The sequence below is a fragment of the Leptomonas pyrrhocoris genome (assembly GCF_001293395.1).
Source record: "Leptomonas pyrrhocoris isolate H10 chromosome Unknown, whole genome shotgun sequence".
Taxonomy (NCBI): Eukaryota; Euglenozoa; class Kinetoplastea; order Trypanosomatida; family Trypanosomatidae; genus Leptomonas; species Leptomonas pyrrhocoris.
Window position 1 is genome coordinate 257,965 of NW_015438384.1, and position 12,716 is coordinate 270,680.

A 12,716-nucleotide genomic window follows, 5' to 3' on the forward strand; every position below is an offset into this window, starting at 1 on the left:
ATATATATATATATATATATATATATATATATATAGGTGTATATGTGTATTGGAAGACAAGCGAGATTTGCGTGTGCGTCGTGCACCACGTCAGTGCCGCCTGCTGCGTTGGAGCCAAACACGGCCAACGTGTTCCTACCGTGTCTCCTTCTGCGCATGCAAACGGCATGGAGGCTCCCACGGCACCGCAAACGGGACTTTAACGTACACTTCACTTATGGAAACGATGCGGAAGGCTGCCACGGCGAACACACACACACACACAGACACATACACAGAGACCCGCACAGGCAACAATATATGTATATATATGAAGTACAATTAAGTGTTAGGCAGACAACAGAAAGGTGAGTGAGGGGGCACACTCACGCGAAGAAACTGTTAAGGGGGGAGAAACAATCACAACACCACAACGAACGTGCGCCCCCCCGCCCTCTCCCATAGAGGAATCCATTTTTCTTTTCTTAAAGGCACACCGGCAGTACAAGAAGTCACACACGCACACACACAGAGACACACATAGAAAAACCTGCAAGAGAGGAGTATATATGTATATACACACCGTCACCGCACCACGGCAAATCTAATGCCGTCCTCACAGAGGTTTTCTTTTTCCCCGCCCCCCCCCCCCCTTCTCTTGCGCTCGCACGTTTGAGGGTGGAATCGCAACTGCGCTCCGTCTACATTAGTAATCGTGATAAAGGAAGCAAACGAGAAGAGAGAAAAACAAAACGATGTCGAGGGAAACAAAATATCCCGAACGCATCGGAGGCACGACACACACGTGTATTTGTCTTTTCCTGTTCAGCACAGTGTCATCTTCTGTGCTGCGTACTAGTTCTCGTACACGGGGGTATCCGCTACAGCGCGCTGCCGTGCCACGGCGGCCGCATCGTAGGGCCGCACTTCCGGCTCGCCCGACAACGGCAGGACACCCTCGCCGCGATCCCCGGTGCCCAGCACACCGTTCTGCACCGCCCGGCCACCATCCGCACCAGATGCGAGCACCGGCAGCGTGTTCTGCGCCATGCGACGCTCCAGGTAGTGATCCACACTCTTCTTCAGACGCTGTTCTGTTGTCTTGGTGAAGGGTGCGGCGAGGTTATTGGACTGCACCGCGAGCGACACCCCCTGCCGCTCGGCTTCGGCGCGCATCGCACGGTCCAGCAGCGTGCGACCGATCTCGCGGCACTGATCGCTGCTGAGGATGGCCGGCCTGCCCCCACGGCCGCGGCAGTACAAGGTTAGCTGTTCCATAATACTGCGCTTCGCCCGCGTGCGCCAATCGGCGGTGCCGCCGCCGCCAGCCGTTGCGCTCGCCGAACCGTTCATCGCCTTCCGTGACACACTCCCCCCACGACGGTGGCGCCGCGCACCGTTGGCGTTTACCTTTTCTCCGTTCACGCCACCATCGTCGTCCCCGTCGCGCTCGCTGAAGACAGACCCGACCGAGGTGGCGCGTGAGGACACCACGGAGGCGCCGTCGGAAGCGGAGGAGTACGCCCCGCTCATGCTGCCTCCCCGCTGCTGCTGCCGACGGTGTGGACGACGCAGCCGCGGCTCGCTGTCGAAGACGTACGGGTAGGAGCTCGGTGCGGCGCTGTGGGCGGAGTAGGAGACCTGCGACGCGTCGTCGTCGGTGCGCAGGGCATCCTCGGCGTGCGGACCCGTGGCGCCAGCGTCATCGACGGGGGCCACGCTGGCCGTGAGATCGCCCACGGAGGCCAGCACGTTCTGTGACAGACCGGCACCGGCAAAGTCGGGGTTGAGCGCCACCGTCTCCACCGTGACGGGCGCCTCGGCGTCGCAGCGGAGGGCGTGGAACTGAAAGAAAGCCTCGCGGCGCTGCATCACGCTCGACGCGGCGAGCCGCTGCTGCTGAAGTTGCTGCTGCTGTTGGTGGCTCATCGCCGGCGAGGGTGAGCCAAACTGCGCCGAGGAGGACGCCGTGTTCCCACTAAAACTGTTTATATCGAGAAACGAGGCCCCATCGCGGGCGGTGACGGCCATGCGGTCGTAGCGCTTCTCCGCGTGCTCCTTCATGCGCCGCACCATCGTGGAGTGTGCCTGGCTGATGTAGGAGGTCGGCAGCACCTTCTGCGCCTCCGCCCCCACGTTCGCGAGCATCATCATATCCCGTGCACGGCGCCATTTCTCCATCGGCTTTGGCACCGCGTAGAAGCCGGTTTTGCTCAGTCCACGGAAGTTCGACTTCAGCTCCTCATGCTGACGACGCTGCAGGATGTAGCGGCGCATGACCTCGGCGCCGTCCTCGCGGGGGGCCGCGTCCACGCTGCGCAGGTGATCAACCAAGGTGACCACCGTCGCATCCTGGAAGGTGCGGGTGCGCCTCTGCACGGCACGACGAGCTCGCGCGGCCGCCATGCGATCGAACGCGATGGCCCTCGACGGCATCTGCTTGCCCACGAGGCGCCGCACGGTCTCCGCGACGCTCAGCGGCGCCTCCAACTTCGCGATGGCCTCGTCCAACGCGTCCTCCTCGCTCTGCCCCGCGGCGGACGACGCGTGGTGCTGACGGGTGGTCAGCGCTGCCTCGAGAAATGCTCTCTGCGCGGCCCTCTGCCGCAGCTCGTCGTCAATCGCGCGTACCACTTCGCCCTTCTGCAGCGTCAGCAGCAAACCTTCGCTGCTCGCCTCCTGTGCCAGCTGCTCGTACTCGTAGTGAATCTCCATCAGAAAAGGCTGTGCGTAGGGGCAGGACCCGAACAGGCCGGAGACGTCGTGGAGGGCGCTCGTCGCGTTGAGGGCCGCCAGAGCCTGACCCATGCGGTTGCCGGAGCGCAGGCTGCGGGGGGGATGGCGATGCGGTTCGTGTCCGCGACGGAGCCGATCAGCGTCACCGCCTTCCCCGTTGCCTTCCGCTTCCTCCACTTCGTCCTCGTCGTCGGTGGAAAACAAATCTTCCTCCAGCGCGGCCCAGGAGTCGCCTGCGTGCGGCTTCTTCGCCTTTTTGTGGTTGCTGCTCTGCCCATTCCGCTCGTCCGTGCCTTCGCCGTCGCCGTCCGCCGCTGCCTTTACTTTCTCCGGCTTCACCTTGCTGTTGTGGTTATACCGCTGCTCAATGGCCATCGCCGCGAGCAGCTCATTATCGTCGTCTTCACTATTCGCGCTGACGTCGGCGCCGTGCCGAATCGTGGGGGCAGACGTGATGTCCTCCCGCTCGCGCTTCGCCGCTGCCTTGGCCGCCCTCTTCGCCTCCTTCTCCCTACGCTTTTCCTCCTTGCGAAGCTTCTTCTCCTCGTGGCGGCGGCGACGTGCGTCATCGTCGTCAACATCGTCATCCCCATCATCCTCAAGCAGCAGACGCAGATCCGATGCCCTCGCCCTGTCGTGATCACCACCGCCGTCTTCTTCCTCATTCAAAAGGTCCGGGCGGTCACCTGCACCGCCGACAGCATCACCAGCGTCATCACCACCACTGCCGCTGCTCTGAAACCCTTCTAGGATCTGCTGTGCCATGGCCACGCCGAGCGCCGCGGCGGGGTTCGACATCTTTGCCGTATCATGCGGGTCGTACTCGCTGACTGCGGCGTCGGCCACCATGACGTTGCTGTCGAGACCGAGGAGGTACACGACGGTGTGTCCTGGCGGGAGCGCCGTGTCGGCGAGCTCCTCGGCGGGGAAGACTAGGGCGGGCTGGTAGACATCCTCGTAGAACGCCCACCGCAGCTTCGATGTGTTGGTCATGCTAGCACCTTGGCGCTTCTTTCTTTCACGCAATTTCTTTTAGAAACGAGGTGCACTTTAGAAGGTTACAAATACTTATAAAAAAGAAGAAAGTGTGAGGAAGATCGCAAGCAAAGAAGGCACAAACACGCGCGTTTGCCGAACACAACCTCTCTCTCCCCCTCTCCTCTCTCTCACACACAGCTTTTAATCAAAGGGCTTCAATGCCTGCCACACACACACACACGCACACAACACCGTTTGATTGCAGCAACAGGGGAGAAAAACAGCAAATACCAAAAAAAGCTCAGAAAAAAAAACAGCAAAACAAACAGAGACGAGAATACGCCTAAAGAAGTGGGCGAAGCACACGTAGACTCAACCGCGTTCACTCCACTTTAGCAGTTCGTGAGCTGTGGCGTGCTGGGAGGCGTCGAGAGCAGAGACGTGCGAGAAGATCGAAGGCTAAGTCGATTCACGAGGAACGGAGGAGAAGCAGGAAGAAGGAAAAAAGATTTGTCGAACTGCGTAGCGACGCCTCTTCAAGACAACGGACACTGAGATTGATGTGAGCAACGATGAAGAGCCTCTTATTCGAGTGCGCACGAAATTGCGCCGAGTCTGACCTCTCATTCTTTTCCGCTCTTTGACCTGCCCGCATGAGCGCTGCTTATGGCTGCTCCCTGCCCTTTTCAATCACCTTCTCTTTCGCGGTCTGTGTTTCATTCTTTTACTTGATTTTTCGTTTCTTCCAGTTTTAGCTTCCTCCCACCCACCCACACACACACTGTTTGGCATGTTCCACCGAACCATCCCCATACACGCGTAAATCCGAAAGACACCCCAACGGCCACTTACTGCAGAAGTAAACAACCGAAGAAGGGAGACATTAAAAATAATAATGGGAAGACAAACCAGGAGCACTTACCTACGGCGGCGACGACGACCACCGCCACCGCCGCCGCCACCGCCGCCGCCACCGTTACCACCACGTCGTCGCGGTGAGCGCCCTCTGCGACGACCGCGTCGCCTGTGATCATCGTCATCGTCATCGTCGTCGTCGCTGCGGTGGCTGCTGCTGCTGTCGCTGTCCTCGCTGCGCCGACGTCGTCTTCCTCGTCTGCTGTTGCTGCCGTGCCGCGCTTCTCTGCTGCTTCGACTGCCTCTACCACCCCGATCAGCGCGGTGTCGTGCGGTGGCAGAGGAGGAGGACGACGCAGCGGCCGCGGTATTGCGCTCTCGCTCCCGAGTCGTCGTCGTGGCCGTGCTGCCGCCGTTCTTGTTGCGGTCGTTCCTATCCTTTTCCTCGTCGTCTGTCGTTGCGACCGCCGCGGCGTTGTCGGCCAACGCCTTCTCCACGTCACCGTAGTGAATCGGCACGATCTTGATCACCGCCGCGTCAATGGCGGGGTGGCGCGTGCGCTGGTCAGCCATCCACTTTTCAACTTCCGACTGGGTCACCTTCGCCACTCGGGCAACCACATCGAAGTTGATCTTCCGCTGCCGCACAAAGGCCTGCGGGGAGATGAAGTAGTGCTTCCGCGTGACGGGATGCAGAAACAGCGGCGGCTGACTCGGTCCGTGGTGCGGACCGGCAAAACCGTACTGCCCACGACCAGAGTTGTAGTACACCGACCAGCTGGAGAAGAGGGCCGGGTAGGGAGCCCCGATGGCGGGGTAGGAGCGGGGGATGACCTTCCGAAGCACCTCCTGCTGCTCCTCAGGGGTCAGTGCTTTCGAAAAGCCGGGGCGTCCATCACGGCCGCGCTTTACACCACCACCACCACCAGCTGCCGCCGGGGTTGACGGGCCACTCCGACTGCCCCGATAGGAAATGCCCAGCAGCTCCATCGTGGCGACGTCGAGGAAGACGCTGCGGCGTCGCTGGTCCGCCAGCCACGTCTCCACGTCTGCTTGCGTGAGCTCCGCGGGCGGTGGCAGGCCGGTGGCGAGGGCCTCCTCCCGGTGCATGTCGTTTGCCTTTGCACACACCTGCATCGCCGTGGCCTCCGCGGATGCGCCGGGCTCCTGCAGAAAAGCTTGCGGCGTTGCGAGGTACTCCTTGCCGTCCCCTGGGTGCGCGTACGTCGGCGCAGATGTCGTCGTGGCGGCGGACGACGCAGGCGTGCTCTCTGCTTCCGCTGCCGTCTTCGCAGGAGCCGATGTGGCACCGTCGGCCGTGTTGCCGTTGTCGGCAGTTCTGGAAAAGCAGTACCGCCCAACGCGGCGGACCAGGCGACAGGTCCAGCCCTCGGGTAGAGCACTCGCAAAAGGCGTGCCAGAGGCGGGATAGCTGCGCATCGTCTCAGTCCAGTCCACGCGCCACTGCTGCGCTGCGGTGCTGGCGCCACGTGCGCTGCTGTTGGTGTTGTAGCCGCTTCCCGTCCATTGCCCAGGCGCGGAGGTCCACACCGGCGGCTGCGGCTGCGCCCAGCTCTCCCCACTCCCTTGCACGTTGCCCGTCTCGTTATTGTGGTTCCACCGCGAGTTGGCGTTGAGTGACGTACTCGTGTGACTGCTACTGTTGAGGCGACGCGACGGAGGCTGGTAGTAGAACGTGCTGGGGATCTTCGCGGCCGCGGCGTTGACCTTTTGCTGCTGATTTGTGTTGAGGTACCACTCACGGTAGGTTGCCCCGTGCAACGCCGCCGTCGCCGGGGGCTCAACAGAGTTCAGCTGCGCGAGGAGAGCCCCGAAGTGGGTGATGGGGTCGTCGCTCATGGAAAGCAGGTAGGCTTCCCGCAGCGCTGCGTAGGCCTCGTTGGTTTGCAACGATCGCAGCGCCGTTTCCATTAGCTGCGTCGCCTCCGCCTCTCCGACCGCTGGTGACGTGCCGTCCTCCTGGGTCCGCTGCTGGAGCTCGATGAAACGCAGAAACACCCCACAAAAGGCGCCGGCTTCGCGGCTCAGCGCCGGCGCGGTCTGCGAGCGGGACAGGACGGTGAGGCAGTAGTAGTAGTGATCACGACGGACACACACACTCGGCCGCGTACTCGTGGCACCTGTGTCGCTCTGGACGTTGGTGTTGCAGGTGAGCACGCGCGTGGCGAGCGGCGCGGCATCGCACGCGTCCGCCGCAATGTAGAGGCGAAGCAGCGAGCGGTAGAGCGCGCCGTCCGGTCCCCAGAGCTGCGGCAGCGCGCTTTCACTGGTCGTCGACGCGTCCGCCTCGGGAGACGGCGACAGCTCAAGGGCGTCGGCGAACGCGTTGACGTAGTCTTGCTCCTTGCTGCAGGCGCAGCAGGCGTCGCGCTGGTCCGGCGACAGGTTCGCAAGCACCACGTCCATCGTGTTACTCAGCAGCGACACGAACTGCTTCACCGCCGTCGCGCTTGTGCTGCGCGTTGAGGGCGAAGAGGCAGTAGCGCCGCCTTCTTTTTCTTCCACGCTGCCCTGCGCCTTCACGACCGCAAAGCCCTTCAACCACCGCAGCAGAGGACACCAATGGGCCAACAACTCGCGGACGAGCGGCGCACTCGCACGCGGATCGCGACGCAGGGCCGTCGTTAACACCACTCGTACAACGCGCTCCTCCATCAAGAAGGCCGGCGCGTAGGGCAGGAAGCGGCGCGCAAAGGCGCGTGGGTAGTGGAAGGCTAACAGCAGCGCCAGGTCTACGCCGGCAGGGGTGCGCAGGAGATAGGGCAGCAGCGCCGGAAGCTGAATTTCGATTTCGTCGACGTCGTCCTCCTGCTGTCCTTCGAGCTTCTCCTCCGTGAGCGTTTCGTCTTCAACGCCGCCGCCGTCATTCGTCCTCGCCGGCGAAGTCGACGCTTCTTCTGCGGCGTCGGCAGAACGCACTGGGACGGTTGAAGCCGCCACCTGCCCATCGGCGCGCTGCGGCACCCACGCGGCCGACCACGCCTGCGCCGTCGTCTCTGCCGTCGCGCCGATCAACAACGCGCGCGCGACCCGTGCCCGGTACCCTGCGACGTCGTTCGCCTGCTCCACCGTTGTTGTCGTGGTTTTGTGGAGCAGCCGTCCGATTAAGCCGATGTTGCGTTGTATAAACTCGAGGAGTTCCGTCATTTCGGTGTTGGGCGGCGGAGTGCCCTTCGCTGCCGCCTCTGCCGAGACGTAGTGCAACACGCAGCTGGACGTCGCGTCGCCGGTTTCTGCTGCGTCGGCCGCTTCGATCTCGTCTAGCGCTGCCTCGCCATCGAGAGGGAGTGGCAGCGTCTGCACGGCGGTCGCTGCGGCCCAGGAAGCGGGAAAGGCAGCCTGAACACGTTCTTCCAGCTCCTCCGTGATCTGCGCAGCCTCCTGCACGTGTGGCGGGGGCGGCGTGTACATCATCTGCTGCTGCTGGTTGTTGTAGCCGTCACTGTAAAGACCACCACTCTGCTGCTGCTGAAGCGGCGGTGGTGGAAAGTTCTCCTGGCTCCAGCCCTGTGGGTAGCCGTAGTTATCAGGATTGCCGTTGTACGCGTAGCCGCCGCTGTTACCGTCATTCATGGCCATCATCATCGGGTCCTGCATCTCCCACCCCTGCTGCTGGGGCGGGTAACCGATGTTGCTCGTGCTGTTGGGGTCAGCATTGGAGAAGGGCGTGTCGTAGGAAGGGTCGTAGTCACCGAGAATGCCACCCCCGCCGGTGTCGGCGTCGCCTCCGGTAGGACCCTCAGCGGGTGCCGGACTCGTGGCAAAGAAGCCGTTGTTGTCGTCGTCACCGTTGGTGCCCTGCTGCGGCGGTGGGCCGAATGCGTTCCCCCAGGCCTCCGGGCCCTCGCTCGGTCCCCAGCTGTGCAGGTTGCCGCCACCGGTGGCCCCACCGCTGCGCGGATGCGTCTGCGCCGCGTCCATCGACCACGAAAGCAGTCCTTCTTTTTCATACGGCGAAGCAAACCCAGATGCCGCGGACGATGGCTGCTGCTGCTGCTGCTGCTGCTGCTGCTGGAGACCACCGGTCACAAGAGGACCGCTGCCGCCGGACGGGTCGGCGTGCCGCTGCGGTTTGCCGTGCGCAAGAGCGGCGTTCGCCTCGTCATCATCATCTTCCGACTCTTCCACCAGCGGTGGGTAGTCCGTCGGGGGCGGCGGAGGGGCGGGTGCGTCGGGTGCCAGCACCGCATACGGCGCCGGCCCGCCAGGGCGGGGGTACGCCGCATACCCTCCGTCGTTCCTCCCCGCGTAAGCAAGGAAGGGCGGCGGGAAGTACGGTTGCTGCTGTTGCTGCGGCGGTGGCAGCAGAGAGCCATGGCCCCCGTCTGGTGGGCCGGGAAAGGGCGGGTAGCCGTAAGGACCGTCGCCGAACCCACCGCTGGCCATCGGAGGCGGTTGTTGCGGTTGCTGCTGGCGGGGGTCCACCCAGCCGTAGCGGCCACCTACGTCAAACGGAGGAGCTTCCATCGGTGGAGGTGGGGGTGGTGGAGGCGGTGGGAGCGCCCCTTCCGCACCCACCGCTCCCTTCCCGCGTCGACCACGGCCCACCGCGTCTCCCTTCTTGGCCGGTTCAGCCGCAACGGCGTTGTACTGTTTCAGCAGTGCGTCGATGTCCGCAATGCCTTCCTCGTCCTCTGCGAGCGCCGTGGCGGCTGCCGCTGCGTTGCTTGTCGCTGCAGGCGGTGGACCAGACAACACGTCTGCCGTGGCAGAGTCCATCGTATGCTGCTCCGCCGCAAGGGAGGAAAGCGTCGCTTTGCTCGCCTTTTTAGCGAGACCGCTGAAGATGTCGATGTCGTCCGCCGCCGTCATCACCCACGCCGGCGGTGGCCCCTCCCCACCGGCCACCGCCTCTTCATCCGCGTCGCTCGCGTCATCGTCGTCGTGGTGGTCGTCCGCGCCGGTCTTGCGCGCCCCGGCCGCCCCGGCTTCCCGCTCCTGGAAGCCTTTCCGCAGCAGTTCTGCCTTCTTCCGCTCCTCCAGCTCGCGCTTCTGCACAAAGTACGGCACACCCTTCTGCAGAAACTCGTGCTTGCAGTTCGCCTGGGTGACGAGGACGCCGTAACGACGGAACAGGTCCGCCTGGAACCTGTAGGAACAGAAGTAGTTCCACAGGAAGGCGTACACCGCCTCCGGCCGCTTCACCGGGACGTAGAACACGCCCGGCTCGTAGCCCTCGACCACGTTGATGTCCACCGTCTTGGTCTGCCGCATCGGCTCCAGCAGAAAAGCCACCTCCTCGGCGGAGATGCCCTTGCCGTCGTGCAGCGTGCGACGGTAGTCGACCACTTGAAACGTGGCGTTGGGGGGGTGCTGGAAGATTATCATGCCGTAGTGCGCGCGCAGCCCGGCCGCCTGCAGCTCCGTCAGAATGCGCCCCGCCAGCCGCGAGTCCCGGCCGAGGGTGACGACCATCTGCGACAGCTCCGCCTCCTTCTTCACGAAGCGCAGCGTCGTGATGGCGGTGGAGGCGTTCTGGTACTGCAGGAGGTCGAGAAAGTACTGCACCATCTGCGCGGCGTACTCGGACGGCGTGGTGTTCTCGGGCAGCGTGCCCTCCAGCGAAATCACCAGCGTCGAGGAGGGGCGGATGGGCTCGCGGTCCTGGATCCGCTCTCGACGCTGCGGGTAGAGCTGCAGCTCCGCCACGTTTGCCGGCAAGTCAAAGCGAATCTCCCGCCAGTGCTTCGGCGGCACGAGCTGCACGAGCCCAATGAGCTTGCGGTAGTAAGCAAAGACGGTGTGCACGTCCGCGTCATCTGGCGGGGCAGGGATCTCGTCGTACATCTTCTGCTGCTGCAGACGCCGGTTGTGCGCCTCGGCGCGGTCGGCGCCGCCGTGGTAGTCGGTGAAGAGCTGCGACTCGCCCATGTCCACTTCCTCCTCCTCCCCGCCCTCTCCTTCGTGTTGTGCATGCGGCTGGTTGTCGTGCTGCTGCGGATCGCTGTGGCCGGGGTAGGCCGTCACATCCACCCCACTCGGATCTTGCAGCGGCTGCGGCGCGTAGTGGTCGTTGCGGCAGGGATCCCCGTACTCCTGTTGCTGCTGCAGGTGCTGCTGCACCTCCCCCTCTTGTTGAAGTGGAGGCGGTGGTGCGTAGAGGTCAGCACCACCACCGCCAGCGGTGTCGCGAGCTGCGTGTTCGCCCTCTTCGTGCCCGTGCGTGCCACCGTAGGCGTCTGCGTCCATCGGAACATAACGCGGGCCGCCTTGAAGGCTGTCGTCCACCGGCATCGTTAGCGCTTCGGAAGAGGCGCCGTGCAGGTTTGCGCTTCCTTCTGGCGTGAGATCCGCACCGGTATCGAGGCCAGACGCCGTTGTCGTGCCTCCGCGCTTTTGAAAGCTGAACATGATGATTCTACCTCTCCCCCTTTTTTTTTTTGGAGGAGTGTGTGAGTGTGTGTGTGTGCCTTGGAAGCAGCGGTGGTGGTGGAACGTCGAGTGGCCGTATTGCGTGTAAGCCGCAGCGGATCTCAACGTGTTGGATTTGTCTTCAAAAAACACAAAAACATAAGGCAGCTACTGCTACAACAACAACAGCAAATAATGCAAGGCTTTATTTAGTTTTCTCTCTCCTGTTTTTAAATAACGCTGGCGAGCTGCCGCCGTTAAACGAATCACGCCCGCGTCCTTTTTGTTTGTTCTGTGTTTGTATGTGGTGCGCTTTACAAACTGTCTTTGCTAAACCGCACACTGAGGCGCCAACTTCCTTTTCTTTTTCCTTTTAGTAAAGACCCGACCGAGGAAAAGGAGTCCGCGCGTTCTCGCGAGCACTTGCGCTGCTTCACCTCACACTTCGCCCAAACCGCAACAGCGTCAAAAGCTTTGCTAGGCACGCTTTGATTGGTTGTTACTGTAACTTCACTCAATCGTTGTGTTTCTAAAGCCCGAAAAAAACTAAAACAAAAAGAGGAGGAGAGAGAGAGAGAGACAAAGAGGAAACGAATGGCGGTGCAGCAGTAACAACAAAATAAGAAGAGTTTGTACAGCGCAGCCGCAAACACAAACGCGAAGCGAGCGGCTTCGCCTCTCCCGTCGCTTGTCCGCAAACACGCCCGTGAAGAAAGATCTCCCTTTGTGCATCGCCTTTGACAAAGCAAAAAGGCACATGTGAAAAAGCCGCATACGTGTGCAGTGACGATACGCTGCCTCACTGGGCAGGGAGAATCAGAAACGAAAACACCATAGAAGCCAGTGCACCGTAGCGTACACGGGTGAGCGCCCCAAGTCGTGACGCAGGTCAGCGTGGCACCGTTCATTCGCAGTTCGCTGTGCTGTGTTTCTTCAGTCATTGTGTCTAAGAAGGAGACGAGGCGCTCTTCCTGCGGAGAGAACAGAGAGAAAAATGAAAATCAGCATACATACGCATATGTGTATGTCGGCCAAGAAAACAGAACCCGTTGACCACGTAAACGGAACACGTCGCAGCGGGGAAACACGAAAAATTGTACTACGGCCGACGGCAGACTACAGCACACGCACACACGGTGACACGCACACCCGCACACACACGCACACACACGCACAAGATCAACAAATGAAAGAATACAGAAACACAAACAGCACAATTCTATTTTCATCAGGCTTTTACAGTTCCTTCGTATTTTTATTTAGAAAAAAATGTGGCGTCGTTGTCGCCCCGCCGCGTGTTGTTTCGTGTGGCACCGGAGGAAAAAAGGGAGAACACACAAACGGAGACGGTGACCGGATTCTAACAGAAGGCACGATTACCTCGACAGCACCCCGAAGTTCGGTCCACCTGAGCCTGCGCCGTCGCACCCTCCCGCCCTCGAGGGAGGTGAAAGAAATCAGAAGGAGGGAAAGGGTTGAGGTATATATTAATCGTCTTGCAGGTTCAGGCGAGTGGAGGTTACCCGATGACACACACTCTCTCTCCCTCTCGAAATACATATATATATATAAAGGAATCATCATCATCACTCGTAATCAAAACTCCTTCTCACACTGGACATCCACCACAGCCACACAAAGGCGAGAGACAACGCAGGAACGAGAAGAAAAAAAGGAAAGGAAGAGAAGAAGAGAAAAAGACAATGAAGAAAACACCAACAACGGACACTGCTGGAACGCGGCGAATAGCTCTATGGTGGTGGGAGGAGGCGGCAGGCAGCAGGAGGGAGATCTAT

The 12,716-nt window shown here is 61.3% G+C and overlaps 2 protein-coding genes across 4 annotated transcripts; both read right to left on the reverse strand.

Moving 5' to 3' along the window:
* Positions 1-834: 834 nt before the first annotated feature.
* Positions 835-4,153, reverse strand: ABB37_09039 (hypothetical protein; the record flags this gene model as incomplete). The annotated part of the gene is made up of 1 exon (XM_015808284.1): positions 835-4,153. Exon 1 carries the CDS (start codon positions 3,706-3,708, stop codon positions 835-837), a length of 2,874 nt encoding a protein of 957 aa, XP_015653175.1. The 5' UTR covers positions 3,709-4,153.
* Positions 4,154-4,611: 458 nt separating this feature from the next.
* On the reverse strand, positions 4,612-11,467 carry ABB37_09040 (hypothetical protein; the record flags this gene model as incomplete). Of its 3 annotated transcripts, none has more annotated exons than XM_015808287.1 (1): positions 4,612-11,467. In XM_015808287.1, exon 1 carries the CDS (start codon positions 10,918-10,920, stop codon positions 4,612-4,614), a length of 6,309 nt encoding a protein of 2,102 aa, XP_015653178.1. In that variant the 5' UTR covers positions 10,921-11,467. The 3 variants fall into 3 exon arrangements, with proteins under 3 accessions (XP_015653178.1, XP_015653177.1, XP_015653176.1); XM_015808286.1 differs by having other exon boundaries at positions 4,612-11,450; XM_015808285.1 differs by having other exon boundaries at positions 4,612-11,407.
* Positions 11,468-12,716: the final 1,249 nt, after the last annotated feature.